The sequence below is a fragment of the Polyodon spathula genome, chromosome 24, assembly GCF_017654505.1.
Source record: "Polyodon spathula isolate WHYD16114869_AA chromosome 24, ASM1765450v1, whole genome shotgun sequence".
Classification (NCBI taxonomy): Eukaryota; Metazoa; Chordata; class Actinopteri; order Acipenseriformes; family Polyodontidae; genus Polyodon; species Polyodon spathula.
Genome location: NC_054557.1, coordinates 21302251 through 21319910, shown reverse-complemented (window position 1 = coordinate 21319910; position 17660 = coordinate 21302251). Strand labels below are relative to the sequence as shown.

At 41.9% G+C, this 17660-nt stretch overlaps 1 protein-coding gene across 2 annotated transcripts in view; it reads left to right on the top strand.

Annotated features, from left to right (window-relative positions):
• The window catches only part of gabbr1b (gamma-aminobutyric acid (GABA) B receptor, 1b), a 63382-nt gene that overhangs the window by 6397 nt on the left and 39325 nt on the right, over positions 1 to 17660 (top strand). For both annotated transcript variants that reach the window (XM_041225781.1, XM_041225780.1), the window contains exons 2-6: positions 10805 to 10906; positions 11721 to 11804; positions 12325 to 12528; positions 14516 to 14710; positions 14889 to 14921. In XM_041225781.1, coding sequence (XP_041081715.1) covers positions 11729 to 11804; positions 12325 to 12528; positions 14516 to 14710; positions 14889 to 14921 — 508 coding nt within the window. In that variant the 5' untranslated portion in view covers positions 10805 to 10906; positions 11721 to 11728. The remainder of the gene's footprint in view (positions 1 to 10804; positions 10907 to 11720; positions 11805 to 12324; positions 12529 to 14515; positions 14711 to 14888; positions 14922 to 17660) is intronic.

Sequence of the window (17660 nt, the reverse complement as noted above, 5' to 3'; positions counted from 1 at the left end):
ACTCACTTTATTAGTTCCTGTTTGTGAGAAAACAGTGGCCTTAGACCATAGGGAAATTGGACAGACTGCCTTTGATTAGTGAGAAGGTAGACACTAGTCTTGTACCGTAATAGAAAGGTATAGGGGATCAACTGGACAGATTCACTTCTATTAGTTTATATTTGTGAGAATATAGATAGTAGCTTATACTGTAAGAGGCAGGTAAAGGGGGTCGACCGGACAGATTGAATTAATATTAGCAGCACGCTTGTCATATATGAGTCAGGCAGGGAAGTAGGTGTGTGGATTCTCCTGTATTGGCTGAGCTGGTAACTGTGGTTATCAGCACAGCCCTGTCTCTCATTTCCACGCTGGGCTCATCTCTTTTGTTGTTTTCCTTTCCTCTGTCTCAGGGGAAATGTTATCGTTTAATTCAGCTCAATGTCAGCTTGCTGGGAGGCAGTCATCCATATTCATACTCCCCCACGCCCACTCTCCATCTTCCTGCCATCACTTCGCTCCCTCGTGGTCGATAATTTTCAGATTATCAGGTCAAAATTATCTTCAATCGACTCCCTTTACTTGTGTCTTTCTCCCAGGTTACCAATTCTTCCTCTTCTCTTCAGGGTCTGTTTTTCTCTTGTCTGCATTTTAAAATTATACTGTGCATTCCCAATATGTTTTTAACATGCTTTACCATACCTCTCTGTGCAATACGAAGCTTACCTATGCTATTGATTATTGTGATGCTTTGTAGCTGCTTGACTGGTGAAGAAGTTATAACTTATTCAAAATGCAGAGGCAATAATTGTGACTGCATGTCTCACCTGGTAAAAGAGTTTTTGCGTGGTGTGCAGGGTGAGTCATACAGTCAGGGGAGCGCAGCATCACATCCTGGCTGTGTGAAGTCGATGATCATCGCTGGGGATTCCGAAGGTTAAGCAGGCAAAACATTCAGGGACTGTTTCTGCTCATTGTGCTACAGCAGATCCTGACAGCCAGGCGCCTAATGAGCTCAAAAGCAGACATCTGCAGGGCTGGCCTTTGTCCAGAGGCCGGTAGCTTGCTGACTTCTGCTCTCGAGTTCCTGGGTGTAGAAGAGGAAGCTGGCTCGGTCGTGGGATTGGAGGATGCCCACTGAACCTTCAGTTCTCCTGAGCTGTGTGGGGAATTGCTGCAGTGAGGGGACATTCTAAAATAACTATTGGACATTCTAAATTGGGGAAAAACTTGGGTCTACAATAGTTGGGCGCTGTAAATTTAATAAAAAAAAAATATAAAACTAATAATTCTGACTTGTACCAAAAGAGTTGATCATGTCTGATTTATTGTGACTGCATTGGCTTCCTCTTAGCTTCTGCGTCACTTTTAAAATTACATTGTTGACCTATTTATCAGAACTGCTTCATCCTTATAACTCTTGCCTTGATTGATAAAGTCAAGGCTGTTGGTTTCCCTGTGTCTAGGTACGGCATGTCACGCTAGGAGGGTGTTATTTTTCCCACTTCGCTGTCTCTCTCTGGAATGCCTTGTCAAAGATCATCAGAAAAGGGATTCCTTTCCAAAGTTTAAGTCATGGCTGAAAGCCTATTTCTCAGTCCTTTGGAGTGTCATTACATTTTATGTTTTTTTTTTTTTGTGTGTGTTTTATTTTACTTTATTATTTTATGGTTCGGTCATGTTTTACAGGCCTTTTTTTTCTTTTTTCAATCGTGAAGCTTTGCTTTGAGATGGCTTTGCCATTGCTTGCTTGGTTGGTTGGTTGACTGCTTTCACTGTGCTTCATTGCACTTTGCTATGCTTTTACTCTCTGGAACTTTTTTTTAGAGGAGCTCCATCACCCTCCCCCAACTTTCCCTTTCTCTTCTTCCCCCTTTCCCCTGTCCTCCCAGTTGTCTATATCCACTCTCCCCCTCCCCTTTTTCCTTTCCTCTCCTCTCTCCCTTCCTCTCTCATACTCCCTCTCTCTTCCTCTCCCTCTCCTCCTACCTCTCATCACTCTCTCCCTCCCCCTCCTTTGCCTGTCTTCTGAAGCCCTGTGATTTACAGCACAGTGTTTACCATCGGCCCATGCTATAAAGCCAGGCTTATGATGTGCTGATCATGGTCCACCCTCCGTCTGTGATAATGAGTCTGGGACACTGCCTGGATTTACAGCTGCCCGGCACACTCTAATGGGGGACTAATTGCTTGTAACCTTGCTCTACTGCTACTTCCTAGCTGATATGGTTTCAGCAGTAACATTTGAAACCATGAAAGCACACAAGTATAGGGCAGCTACAATGGAATGCAGCTGATAGAATGGGATTATAGTTTACTAACTGTACCCAAGAGATCTTCAGTGGCAATTCACACTAACAGTGGCAATTCAATACAATCATTCTGAATTGCCCAATAGTTGTCCAGTAATGTTTCCCATTTACTTTTTTTTACAATGCAATCATTCTGAGTGGTTCTTATTGCAATTATTATTCATTTTACTGTCAGTAAAGGGGCTGCTGTTCAGTTGTAGTTGCCTGCCATAGACATAATGTAGGCTAGATCAGCCATAGTGTCTTTATATAACCAAGCACTAGCACCATCTAGTGCATAGAACTGTATTGCAGAAACTTGTTCCAAAATGGCAGATCACTAGATGGCTCTGGCTCTTTAGCATGGCCCTGGTGTGGGACATATTCTCCTAGTATACCCTGGGCCCCTTGATTACTCTGGAAGGCCAAACAAATAGTTTACTTAAGCATCAGATCCACTCAGCAATCCTGAACCCTGATGGCGATGATTGCTTCCAAGACAACAATGCACCCATCCACTGTGCCAGAATCGTGAATGGTCTGAGGAGCATGACAGAGACTACTTCCATGATGTCAATGCAGTCGAACATGTTTGGGAGGCACTTGGACAATCCAGTCTCTCCAGCCCACCTCTCTGCATCAGTTGCATGAAATAGTAATGCAGCACTGGAAATAAGACTCCCCTTGCGTAATTGCAATTTTATAAGACACACCTGAACTTGTTACCTGTACACGGAGGCTAATCAAGGTCATAGTAAAACCTACAATAGGAGTCTTGTTTCCATGCCTGCAATGACTTAATGGATCCCTTGAGATACCTTCCAACACCTTGTGGAGTCTATGCCATGACATTATGCCATGTATGTAGATGTGTATATATGTCACACCTCAAGTTTTTACATATTTGCCCCACACCAGTTTATGTATATGCCCTAATGCATGCTGTAGTGGATATTTTCAGTAGCTATTTCCATTAGTGCATTTCTCAGTAATCCTAGTTCAATTTAAAATCACATTTCAAGGTGTTTTAAATGGCAGTCTAGTGCTCTTGATAGCTGGGGGATTTTTGACATTCTGTTGCTTGTCACTGTCCTCAAAATGACTGACAGTGTTGTGTTTCAATTTAATTTGCAAATAAATTGACTTGGTGCCACAAACAGAGAGACAGCGGGCAAATTCTCTAGCAGGTCCTACCTTTTACCATTCTCTGTTCTTATAAAGTTTACCACTGTGAATTTGCATTGTCATTTTCCAAGCTTATCCTGTGGATATACTATCATTCCCCATAGTTTCCATGCTTTACCATTCCTCTCTGGGATTTGCAATGCTTGCCTATGATTTCGCTGTGCATTATTACACTTTGATGTGCTTTTACTGGGAAACTTTAGGGTGGAGGCCTGAGGTCCAAACTGTGAGTTTGCTCAGTGGTGTCAAATAGACTAGAGTAGGGTTGAAAGCTAATGCCATTTTCATTTAGAAATTACTGGGGAAAAAATATCAATGTAATCAATATGAAATCATGTTTTAATCCCCATGAACTATGACTTGCTCTACCTAGTAGCTACATAATCAACACACATAATTTATCTAATCCTGGATTAGAGTTCAGGACTGTGGCAGACAGTGTTTTCTAATTCATGTTCAGTCGTTGGCATTCAGTGACAGCCCACAATGCAAAGGTTTGGGAGTATTGTGTGGAAATGGGTGGTTCTTGTCTGCTGAAGGTGTCTATGGAGCTGTAGGGTGATGGCCGTGGAAGATGCCTGAAGTCTCTCTGTCCTGCTCCTCAAACCGTTCTCCATTCTCACACGGTGGATGGGTGCTTTATCTTCTTGAGAATATCAGGGTTCAGCATTGTTCCACAACAAAGCTTAAGAACGAGAAGATTTATGAACGAGAGAAGGCCATTCGGTCCATCAGTGCTTGTCCGGTTCCTAGTAACGGATTGATCTCAAGACTTTTTCAAGTTGGTCTTAAAGGATCCCAGTGATTCAGCATCAAGAACATGACAATGTAACACATTCCATCCTCTCACCGCTCTCTTTGGGAAGAAGTGTCTCCTACCCTCTATCCCAAGCATATCTCCTTTTAAAGACTTCAATCAAGTCCAAGTTAATTCAATGGTAAAAATCCAATGGTCCTAATAAAGTGGCCAACATAATTTAACTTGAATGAAGTCATGTGTGATAAAAGTGATGTCACAGTTTCTTTGTTTCCACTTTTGAATGGGTTTTGTAGTTCAGGTAATACCTGGACCGTGTTCTTGCGTGTTCTGTCTTATTCTTGTGGCTTTCAAATCTACGCTGTGTGCTTGGAATGCTTAAAGCAACTGTCTTTCTGTAGCGATTCATCGCTAAGCGACCCCAGCTACATTCAATTAACCCCAAATAAGACTGCAGATGGTCCCTAATTAAAAGTCTTATGGCTCTTTATAAACAGCAATTAGCGGTTTGCAAATATTTAATGAGACTAGGTGGATTTGTAATGAAACACACACAGAGTCTGGGACTGGGGGAGAGGGGGAGAAGGATTGGGTACAATACCAGCTTTTTATAATGTTAGATTCTCTTGTTAACTGGCTCACTGCTGGGACTCTTATTTTGTGGATGAACTCATAATGAGTCAGTTTAATACAAATGCTTTGTTAAGCATTAATACCAGCATGCAAATCAGTAAAGGCATCCATGCGAATAATTACCTGCACTCTTCCTTCATCTAGTCTAACAAAAAAGCTCTGAACAAGCCTTTCTATACCTGTCCTGTGATGACATCATTCTTTTACGATTCTTTCTTTTGTAACTGGTTTCCAGTATAGCTTGGCACCCTTTTGGTACTCACAATTCATTTGGTTACTTCACTCCATTAAAGCTGTGGTATCCCTTTGGCCCTTCTGTTAACATGTTCACAATTCATGCATTTGACACACACACCCTGCTAATAAGATATATTACTACAAGAGATTACAACAGAAGAGTACCAGACATCGACAACCTCCATATATCATACCCAGATACGAAATGCGTCCTTATCAGTAAGTGCCCACCAGCTTGCCTTTGCATTGAGTTTAAGTATACAAATAGACAAAGGAAAACAACCTATAAAATAAAATATTCGAAAAACACGCCTTTTCTCTTAACTCTTGCTCACAATTTGAAAACCGCGTTTTTTTTGATAACAAGCATGCCACTAACGCACATCCCTCGTCACGGCGGGAAATGAGAGCTAACGGTACAAGAGAAACTTTAACGACAATGACAGATATCAAATATTATAATAACAAATGGCAACTAATAGTTTCATAACAACTGGATAAGCTATATATGTCATTAGGTAAGCAAATGAGGTGTTAGTCTCATAGGCTGTTAAGTGGATTGATTTATGTGGAATAATTTCTTCTCAAGATGAAAATGTAAGTGTGACATCTCAGCCCATTGAATTTAATAGAGAGGCAAGGACTGGACATAAATTGTTGCTTCAAAGACGGAAAGTCGTGTTTCCTAATGCTATGCCACATTTGAGATGAAATCGTACATGCCACACTTCACATTTTACCATCGGAACAGCTTATCCAGTTGTCATTAAACTTTCTATTAACATTATTTGGCTTAAGCTGTTGAGAGTATCGCATTCTGTCCATTGATTCGTCCATCTGTATGTCAAGCTTCCATTTTTCCGTCTATCTGTCCGAATGTCATGAACATTGATAGCGACATTATAGATAATGTTGGGCAGTTTTTTGCATTAAACTGGAGACTCGCTTCTCAAATTCTGCTTAAACGTTCCACTGTCAATTCTGTACACACTGTTGAGATAAGTCATGGTCATATATGATATTTTCATCATACTGAGAGCTCTGATTTTAACAGGAGGTTGTGCTTTTAACTGACTGGACTCTCTCCAGGGCTTCAATGTCCTCTTGGTAATGTAACCTCCTTTGATTTGTTATCTACACTTTTGACTGTATTCCCAGGCATTCCCAGTAGCGATGTCACACCTGGCCAGGGCTAAGAAAGAGGCAGGCATATTTTTTTTTTGTTGTTTTATTTTGAAAAATCTCTTGTGTTCTGTTTTGCCTGGAGACTCCCTTAAGTGCTGCTGAAAAGCGTTGGAGAATCTCATTAAAATAACGTGGAGCTGTGAGTTACTGTAGCACTCACAGGGAGAGGGGAGATGGGGAGAGAGGAGGATAAAAAAAGGCAGAAATGACCTAGTTTTCAGATCCATTTTCTTATCTTTTATTATCTTGCTGCTTTACAAAAAGTTGTAAAAAGTCCTTAAACTTGTGCTAACCAAGCCTTTAAAATCAATTGTCAATAGCAACATTATCCCCACCCCCTTTAAAGGAGTGCTACCCCACCTTTTCTTTCCTTGCCCCTCTCTGGATGTTTAGCATGTTTAATATCAGCGTATCTGTACCGTCGTGATTACGAGCAAGCCTGAAGAAGGTAGACTATTGGAAGGAGACCAGTGTAGAAATGAAAACATTGGGAGTACCCTAGTATGTTCCACTAGTATGTAAGTGATTGCTGAGCACTTAACTTGTTTCTTTATAGAAATGCCAACTTGTTGGGCGGCGCACAATTGGCCAAGCGTAGACTGGCCCCAAAACTCAATAGTGAGAAACAGTAATCAATGATGATTAATAACACAATACATAGCACAATAAACAGTCAAATTGAAATATTATTTATCGAAGCAGCTCCTGTAGTTCTAGTTGCCTGATATTGATATATAACCTAGGCTAGAAGGATCTTTATAGAAGAGCCAGCATCACTTTGGATCAAGCTAGTTTTGCTTGCAATACATAGTTGTGCACTAGATGGCACTGTGTCTTAGTTCTATAAAGACACTTTGGTTGATCTAGCCTACATTACATGTTGCTATGGCAGGAAACTAGATCTCAAAGCCAGATGACATGTTATGTAGTATCCACTACTCTCTGCATGGAGATGCATGGAACTGTTTTGCCAGCTCTGGTCATTTGAAGCTGAGGAAAGATAAATCAGTAGCCACACTTTCCATTTGCGAGTGAGGAGAGCTTTCAGTTCCAAACCACTGGGTCACAACATTACATGGAACAGAGCTGCTGTAGATATCCTGACACTATTTACATTATCAGTGCTTTGGGAGCAGCGAAGAGAGAGAGAGAGAGAGAGAGAGAGAGAGAGAGAGAGAGAGAGAGAGAGAGAGAGAGAGAGAGAGAGAGAGAGAGAACTTCAGTCTCCAGCACTGTCAGTCCTATCACTGTAGACACACTCCATTAAAGGGGAGGCAGGTATAATGTTGCTCATGCTAATAAGAGGTAAGAAAATAGATTTCAGAATCTTAGAACAGTTTTTAAAGGGACACAGGCTAGTGTTGCTAGAGATAATAAGAAGCAGGGAAATGTATTTAACTGAAGCCAAGTTTAGTAGTCCTTTGACTGGTGGAGGGTGTAATGTTGCTGTGCTAGTAAGAGGTAAGAAAATGGATTTATAATCTTAGAACTGTGATAATGTTGCGGGCGTCAATAACAGGTGAAAAATATGGTTGCAGAATGTTGGTTTAATTTTAAAGGCGAGTTGAAGATATGGTTGCATGTGCGACATACAAGCCTAGTAAACGTGTTTAAAATCCTTGGCTAGTTTTCCTGATCTTCTCTGGAACGCTTTGCTGCTCCAATAGGCTGGTTGCTAACCTTTCTGAATGATCTGCCGCTGTTTCTATAAAAACATGTTTTGGAAACAGAGAGAGACAGAGAGAAGAATGCCCGAGGGGAATTACAAGAGAGCGAGGGAGAGAGAGAGCGAGAGAGGGAGGGTGAGAGAGAAAGTGAAAAAGAGAGAGGGGAGAGGAGAGGTAGAGCGAGGGGGTATTAAGGAGATGGCAGTGACGGTGAGGGAGATGAGGGAATAAAGTGGGAATTAGGAGAAGATAAGGAAGGGGTGATAAGAAGGGGGTGGGGGCAGGGAGAGAAGGATGAAGGAAAAGAGTACTCAGAAAGACAGACACATAGATACTGTTGGGAGACAGACAGATGGACAGGGATACAGTAGGCATAATGGCACTCGGATATGTAACGTATTACAGACAGACAGATTAAAGGATGCTGGGCACTGTGTGTGTCTTGTGTTGGTTTAAGATTGGCTGTCTGTAGAGTGAGTGAGACAGAGAGAGGGATTGATTGGGGGGGTGATTGGTTGCTAGGAAACAGCATTAGACAGAGTTGTCTGCTTTCATTATCATCCCAGAGTGATTATAGTACCGAGCCGAGAGAGAACACGTGTGTGTGTGTGTGTGTGTGTGTGTATGCGAGAGAGAGAGAGAGAGACAGAGTGTGTGTGTGTGTGTGTGAGAGAGAGAGACTGTGTTTGTGTGTGTGTGTGAGACTGTGTGTATGTGTGAGATAGAAGGTGTGTGTATGTGTGTGTGTGAGAGAGAGAGAGAGAGAGAGAGAGAGAGAGAGAGAGAGAGAGAGAGAGAGAGAGAGAGAGAGAGAGACTCTGTGTGTGTGTCAGAGAGTCTGTGTGTGTGTTTGTGAAAATATTCTTCCGAATGAGTCCATGGCATTATAATGCATAAGCAGATATGTGTAACATGACATTATTTTATTTGTTTATTTAGCATTATTGTGACTATACCCAGGCCCCTGTGGAGTTTAGAACACTAAATCTAAACACATTCTCGATAACATCACAATAATCAATTACTTTTCATCCTTAAACACATATTTCCTGTAGTTTATAGGAACGGTCAGCTTTTAAACATCCTTTCTGTTGGGTTTAGCCTCAGTGCTTCCCTCTTGTGGATGTTTAGTGGTACAACATGTTCCAACTCTTACTGCAAAAGGGCAAAACCAGAGCTAAAGGAGGTCACAAATCCTACACAATACTAGAAGCGCAGCACAGAATCCAGGACTAGAGAGCACCGTTGCAAATGGAGACAGACTGAGGACAGAGGGTAGGAGACACTTATTTACACAGAGTGGTGAAGTGAATGAAAGGGCTGCCTCGCCATGTTGTTTATTTCTGAATCACTGGGATCCTTTAAGACCGGGCTTGACTAAGAGATCAATCAGCTGCTAGGAACCGATCATGCACTGATGGTCCGACTCTGCCTTCGCTTGAATGCAGAAAACAAGCAGAAACCACGAAGGAATTATACACTATAACGTCAAACTGAAAATGTGCATATGATACTGTGGCTTTAAGTGATATTTTATGTATTGCCTTCAGGCTAGCTATGCACATCACTGCCCTTTGTCCGTTTGTCTCAGAGCAAGGCAACTGTGTGACAGCTGCGTGAATGTGGAGGTTCTGCTACAGCCATCTGTCTGTCTGTCTGTTTGTGGGCTTTTAAAAATCTACCATGATATTCCCTTGTAAAGCATGATCTGAAAGCATGTAGGTGTATGTGTGTAATGCTCCCACCTATAGAGAATATTTTTCAGGGATACAGTGGAGGTGGTCATATGTGACATATGTCACACTTCTCAGATTTTCATATATCTGGGGAAACGCCTATCCAGTTGGCATGAAGTAACATTATTTCGCATAAGCTATTGAGAATCTGATTCTGAGGATATTTTCAAATATATGTAATATGTTGGCATATATCTGGAGAATCGCATATCAAATTGTGATTTAAACATGTCCTTGCTAATTCTTATTGTATGCGATTCTGTGCAGGGTGTTGATAAATGTAGTCCTCGGCTCAGAATGATTAAAAAAATCAGGTAAAGGCTTGGAAAATGCAATTGGAAGCTGCTTTAGACATTCAGAAACGTAGGTGGCCAGCGCTCTTATTAATATTAATCAGAGGAAACGGCGATGTCGTATGTGTGTCTGAATCAATTTCTTCACAGTGGAAAGAGCAACCTCTCTCTCGGCAGAGTTGCATTGAGTCTGCAGGGCTTGGCTAATGAAGCACTAACCCTGATTATCTTATTGTTTTCACAAAGCCTGTTTGACAAGCTGCGTTTGAAAATCAGTTTAAATGGCCTGCCGTGGCAAATCATAATTTGAAGGTCTGAAAATAGGTGTTTCAAGATATTTCACCGTTAAACGTAATATTTATTAACGCAGAACAGAATAGCGCTGTCACATTCAAAATGAATCCTTTTCTTCTTTGTTCCTATATTATGCAACACATGTTCCTAAATGTTGAAATGCTTTACCTGGAAAATAGTAAATGCTAAATTGTAGAATATTTTTCATTTTTGTTATGTCCACCTTTTAAAAATGTTCGGTTTTCACCGTCAGTGAATTATCAAACACAATAAAAACATAAATCAATGTATAATTAACAACAGTCGTGTTTTAGAACTGTAAATACTATTTTTTTTTTCCTTTCAGATAAAAATTGCGCTAATGGCGATCACTTTTGGGAACCCAGCCCAGGGTCTTTATAGTTGGTACACTGCTGAATTCTATGATTCTCACAATACTGTTCCAGTACAAGTGGTGTTTTTTTTACAGCTTTGCATTCACACATGTACTGGGATTGGAATGGGATTTCAGGGGCTGTTTTATAAAATGTAGTTCTGATTTCTCCAGGTTGGTTCCTGCTGATTGGAAATGCAGCATATGGTTTGGCAATAAAGGACAGAGGAGAGAAGTATCAATCCCTAAAGCACTGAAGCATCGCTGGAATTTGATGTAAGAATGACATCTTATGTAGTCGTTGATAGATTAAATGGTAGCTGTATCAGTCTGGAGATGACAGACAAAGAGAAAAACCTTCTATTAAAACCAACTCAACAATAATTCATCACAAGCCTTCAAGACGTCAGCGGAGAAAGCAGAAAAAGAGAGATTGATGGTTACATTCAATGGTGGCCTCAGAACTAACAAAAAGAACCCATTTTGAATCCCTAGAATTCTAATACTGTAAGGAGAAATGCTGAATAAAAGGTATTGCATCTCCTCTTTGTCGTGCAAGAACAGGAGATTTGCACCTGACAAGAAATGGAAAACAGCGTTACAAAGCAGTTATTGAAATCTAAAAACGTGTCTCCCATAACTATTAACCACTAGTGCTGAATTAAGAAATGCTAACAGAAAATAAATTCAATGACAAACGTGTTTGTTTACACTTGTAGGTATTGGTGTCATTGACTATTTACAGTAACCTGCAGCTTAACTCTCAGTACCTTAAAACAGTTTAAGATATCTGTAACTGATTCCTCTACATCAGGTAGACATGCAATGCATTGGGAAATCCATTCATCAGTAAAAGAGTGTCTCCATTATCAGGGAGTAACCTCTTTCCTCTGTGTGTGTAACCCTAACCCTAACCCTAACCCTAACCCTAACCCTAACCCTAACCCTAACCCTAACCCTAACCCTAACCTCTTTCCTCTGTGTGTGTAACCCTAACCCTAACCCTAACCCTAACCCTAACCCTACCTCTAACCCTAACCCTAACCTTAACCCTAACCCTAACCCTAACCTCTTTCCTCTGTGTTTGCAGAGAGGAAGATGGGCGTCACAATGCTTCTGGTACTCTTACTCATCCAAACCACTGAAGCCACGCTGAGGAACATGTCTATCGCAGGTACCGACTCTGTCTATCTGTCTGTCTCTGTCTGGCTGTCACACATGTCCATTGATCTATGCCTTTAATGAATCTCTTTCTCTCTCATTTCCTCCCTTCTTTCCCCCTGCTCTTGCAAACCCCCTATCCTCACACCCAATTGCCTTCTCTCTCTCTCCCCTGACCCCCTTTCCCTTGCATCCTCTTCCTCACCCCTCTCTCCCCTTCCCTCTCGCTCCCTCCCCTCCTTCTCTTCCCGATTGCCTCACTCCTTCCTACCTCATCTCCATTCCCCCTGGCCCTCACATCCCTTTCCCTCTTCCCAATCCCACCTCTCTCTCCCTTTCCTCCTCCCCTCATTTGCCCTCTACACCTCTCCTCCATATCTCCATCCTATCCCCCCTGCTTTCCCTCCTCCCTCTCCTCCAAAATCCTCACTCCTTTTGCCTACCCCTACCCCTGGCCCTCGAATCCTCTTCCTTTCCCCCACCCTGCCCCTCTCTTCCCTCCCCCTGGCCCTCACCTCCTCCCTCTGTCCCAGGCTGTCACATCATCAAGCCCCCTCGTGATGGAGGGATTCGGTATCGAGGTCTGTCTCAGGAGCAGATCCGCAGAGTGCAGATCCTGCCGGTGGATTATGAGATCGAGTATATCTGCCGGGGGGAGCGGATCATCTCCGGGCCCAAAGTGCGCAAGTGTCTGGAGAACGGGAGCTGGACTGACATGAGCAAGGAGAGCCGCTGCCGTGAGTACAGTCTGTCTCACACAAAACACGAGACAGGGCTGCACAGCACGAGGCACGACTCTACAACATGAAACAGGGCTGCACAGCACGAGGCATGACTCTACAACACGAGACAGGGCTGCACAGCACGAGGCACGACTCTACAACGCGAGACAGGGCTGCACAGCACGAGACACGACTCTACAACGCGAGACAGGGCTGCACAGCACGAGGCACGACTCTACAACGCGAGACAGGGCTGCACAGCACGAGGCACGACTCTACAACATGAGACACAACTATAGCAATGGCCAAAAGTTTTGCATCACCACGACTCTACAACACGAGACAGGGCTTTAGGATTGACAGGGCACAGCACGAGGCACGACTCTACAACATGAGACACAACTTAGATGGCTTTTATTTTGCATCACCCTGTGTTGATACGTTGTTGACATTTTCCTAGTGGAATCGTAAATCAAACTGTAGAAAATAATTTTGGAGTTTATTCACTATCCATCTAGAAAATAAGAAACCTCAAAAGGATATTGCAGAAGTATACCGGTAGTAGTACAATATTTTATGTTAAATTTTGAAATGTCACTTATTCGACTTTATGAAGCAAAATTGGTTCATTCAGAAATGCTAACAGGCCACAGCTGTGCACACACTACATGATACACTACTTCACACAATGAGGCACTGCTACTCACAACTATACACAGTTCTACATGACTAAGAATAAACCTACACACTGATCCTTTATACAGCGATACACTGCTACATGCAGTGATAAACTATTGCTACAGACATATTCATGTCTAGGTAACGGTACACGACTATAAACAGCTACACAGAAAACAATACACAATGAAACACACAAAACAACTCTGCTCTGTCTATATGCAACATACCAGCCCCCCCCCCCCCGTCTCGTCTCTCTGCCTAGCTTTCATCTCTCTCCTCCCTCTCACCTCTCTCTCTAGCGCTCACCTCTCTCCTCCCTCTCTCATCTATCTTCCTCTCATCTCTCACCTTTCTCTAGCTTGCACCTCTCTCTCCCTCTCATCTTTCTCCTTTCTCTTATCTCTCTCCTCTCATCTCTCTCTAGCTCTCATATCTGGCTCTCATCTGTCTCCTCTCTCTCTCCTTCTCATCTCTTTCCTCCCTCTCATCTCTCTCTTGCACTCACCTCTCTCCTCTTTCATCTGTCTTCCTCTCATCTCTCTCCTCCCTCTCAACTCTCTCTAGCTCTCCTCCCTCCCTCATCTCCCCCTCTCTCATCTCTCTCTAGCTCATCTCTCCTCCCTCTCTCATCTCTCTCTAGCTCATCTCTCCTCCCTCTCTCATCTCTCTCTAGCTCATCTCTCCTCCCTCTCATCTCTCTCTAGCTCTCATCACCCTCTCTCATCTTTCTCTAGCTCCCAGCTCGCTCCTCTCTCATCTCCTGCCTCCTTCATCTCTCACATTCTTCACTCATATCTCTCCTCCCTCTCTCATCTCTCTCTAGCTCATCTCTCCTCCCTCTCTCATCTCTCTCTAGCTCATCTCTCCTCCCTCTCTCATCTCTCTCTAGCTCATCTCTCCTCCCTCTCTAGTTCTCTCATCTCTCTCTAGCTCATCTCTCCTCTCTCTAGCTCTCTCATCTCTCTATAGCTCATCTCTCCTCCCTCTCTAGCTCTCTCATCTCTCTCTAGCTCTCATCACCCTCTCATCTTTCTCTAGCTCCCAGCTCACTCCTCTCATCTCCTGCCTCCTTCATCTCTCACATTCTTCACTCATATCTCTCCTCCCTCTCTCATCTCTCTCTAGCTCATCTCTCCTCCCTCTCTCATCTCTCTCTAGCTCATCTCTCCTCCCTCTCTAGCTTTCATCTCTCCTCCCTCCCTCATCTCTCTCTAGCTCCCAGCTCACTCTTCCCTCTCTCATCTCTTCCCTCCCTCATCTCTCACATCCTTCTCTCAGCTCGCTCCTCCCTCTCTCACATCTCTGTGCCTCTCTCTCTCAGTTCACCCATGCCCTCGTGTGTGGCTGTCTCTGGAGAATGGACAGGTCCAGTCTGATCTCTCTGAGCTGGATCGCTCCCCAGTCGAAGGCACCCAGCTCTCCTATCACTGTGACCCCGGGTTCAGACTGCTTGGGGCCAACTCCAGCACCTGCACCAAGATCGGCAAGTGGGACAATCCCAAACCAGTCTGCCAATGTGAGTATGCCAGCGTTCTCTCTGTTTTCCCTCTCCCGTTCCCTCTTCTCACTCCTTCTCCCCTCTCTTCTTCCTCTCCCTCCCTTTCTCCCTTTCCTTTCTCCCCACTCCCCCCCCCTCGCAACACAACTGTCTTATCTGTTAGTGCGTGACCCCACTCTTTGTTTTATCTTTGCAGATGATCGCCACTACACTGGCCAGGCACGCTCAGGTAAGACATCTTACTGTAAAAAAAAGAAAGAGACTGTCTTAGCCAGGTTAAAAAGGCTGACCTATAAAATTAAATCTTTAATCTTGATCCAAAAATATTGACTGAAGCAGCATCTCTAATAGAGAAGGGCAACAGGCTCCACAATCTGGGGGCTTTATAACTAAATGCCCTTTCTACTCAAACACTGGGTTTTGTATTGTTGTATAATTCAGACGCTCCTCTTGACTTCCAGTTTCCTGCCATAGACACATGTGCTGCAGGGCAGAGCAGCCAATGTGTTCTTCTAGTAGTAATCGCCAGCGCCCTCTAGTGCAGTGGTGCGCAAACTTTTTATATGCTTCCTGGGCTACACTCCAAGAGTCACTCTCTCCACTTCCTCACCTCCTCTGTATACTAAATTGCCAAACAATATGGGCACTTTTCAAACCCTTTTAGAATGTGTTTGTTAACATTTATGTATTAAACTAAATCACAACTTTTTTTCTGTAAATCTAGGAAAAACATACATGGTTTACATTTTTTGTTTTTACACCTGGCACCCCACACTGTGCACTGCTGCTCTAGTGCATGCATTTCCTTATTGGCAAAAGTGTCTTTATAGATGTCAGAGCCAACGCGATCTTTTCACAAGACTTCTAGAAAGACTCGTTGGCTGATCTGTCCTGCAGGAAACTAGCATTTTTAACTAGACACGACCTGTTGTTTACATTTTCTCTTTTATGATAACTTGCTCTAATTTTTTTACCCGCAGAAGTTTGTTCTAAATGTAATGTATCATATTTTGTTCTGATTTTTTTTTAAAGAACAATTTAATTGGTACTTAATGGGTTAACACAATAACTGAGTAATAGCCATAAGAAGCATTCAAAATGATTGTCAATATCTTTAGAACATGTCATTTGAAGTCACTTGGTCATTGAGTTAAATGTGATGCAAGATATCACCTAGATCTCCACCAGATGGCAGTATAAACTTCATAGTAACAGGTGCTATCTTTATTGTCACCACAAGATGGCAGTATTGATTAATGAAAGATGATTTATTTTGTCACCACTGAAAATGTTCACTTCCTAACAGAGACAGTAACTACCAGTGGTTCTCAGCCCTGTCCTCGGGGACCCCTGTGTCTCCTAGTTTTCTTTCCATCTGAGCTCTCAATTACTTAACTAAACTCTTAATTGAACTAATAGTTTGCTTAATTATACCTTTTTAATTGTTCTCAGCTCCTAACAAATTGCAGATCTTTGGTTACTTAACTTGAAATCCCCTACTGTTTAAGAGGCCATAATTAAGCTAATTGTTAGCGGGTCATCGTGACAGACCGAGCCTGCAATCAGTGTTGGAGTGGCTCTGCTCAGATGTGCAGGACGTAATTTTTCATTTTACCACAAGGTGGGGATGTTTCCACAGTAGAAAAAAGGGTTTTACCATTTCTATGAAAGTGCTCTTTGGTATCAATACATATGCCTACATTCAGCACTTCAGAATTTTAGGATTGAGGCATTATTTAAAAAAACAAATACTATATGAACATTGTTTTGATCTATTATTTAACATCATGTAATCTAGTACAAAGTATCAAATGATATCAATCAATCAATCAATCAGTCTTTAATTTTATATAACGCCTTTCATAGTGGCACACCACCACAAAGTCTACCGGAACCCTTAATAGCAGTACAGTATTTCATGCTAGATTTCGAAAGGTCACATTTTTCAATTTGTGTCAGTTTTTCATTAAGTACATGGAAAACTACAAAACGGTATGCAATTCAAAATGTTAATATAACAGTAGTCAACAGGTTTCATTCAACTTTATGAAGCAAAGTTAGCTAATTCCTCAGGATGAGACAAAACCTTTGTCCATGGCTGTGTGTTCTGTGCTTTTTCAAAAGGGTTTTCTGGGCTATATTCAATTACTGTGGTATAATTGTGATGGGAATGGAGTTCTGCGTTAGCAGCAAACAGCAGTAGTTAAAAGTATTTACAATTATTTTCATACTAGGTGACACCAAACAACATTTACCAGTACATATTATAAACAGTATAGAAATACAACACATTAATTAAATAGAATTATATAGATTAGCATTTTGGATTCCATACTATTATATTGTTTCAAACAATACACTACCACTAAAGTATTTTTTTTACCTATTGAAAAAGAAAATCATATGCTTTTAAATGCATAAGAAAGGCTACTATAATGTCTAAAAAAAATACAAATAAATCATACTTAATGCTTTTTGGAGTGCTGCAAAGCATTAAAATAGTGTTTTATTTCAAACATTTCGAATGTCTTTCCTAAACAATGCTTCTAAATATATTGATCTGTTTCGGGTCTCTTTGGTGTTTGGAAGGTTGTGTGCAGAAGCAGCAGTTTGTGGAAGAATGTAATATTCTACACTGAACTGCTTTCATTCTAATCAACACAGGGGCTCTAATTAGACAGTTACATGCATTTCCATTCACAGTAACACTTCACCTTAAGTGTCTCTACTTACTGTGTATTTGCATAGTAGATACACATTATTACACTGTACTTAATATGTCAATCTTTTTGCTTGATCTAACGCTAACTGTAAACCTTTTTCTGATACAATTGTGTACTTCCATGTATTGTGCAAAAAGATTGACACTAAGTATATTGTAACTCTGCATAATAACATTGTAATTATGTGTAAGTACATGTGTATTTACTAAGTAACTACAATCTAAATAGACAGTAATTAGGGACAC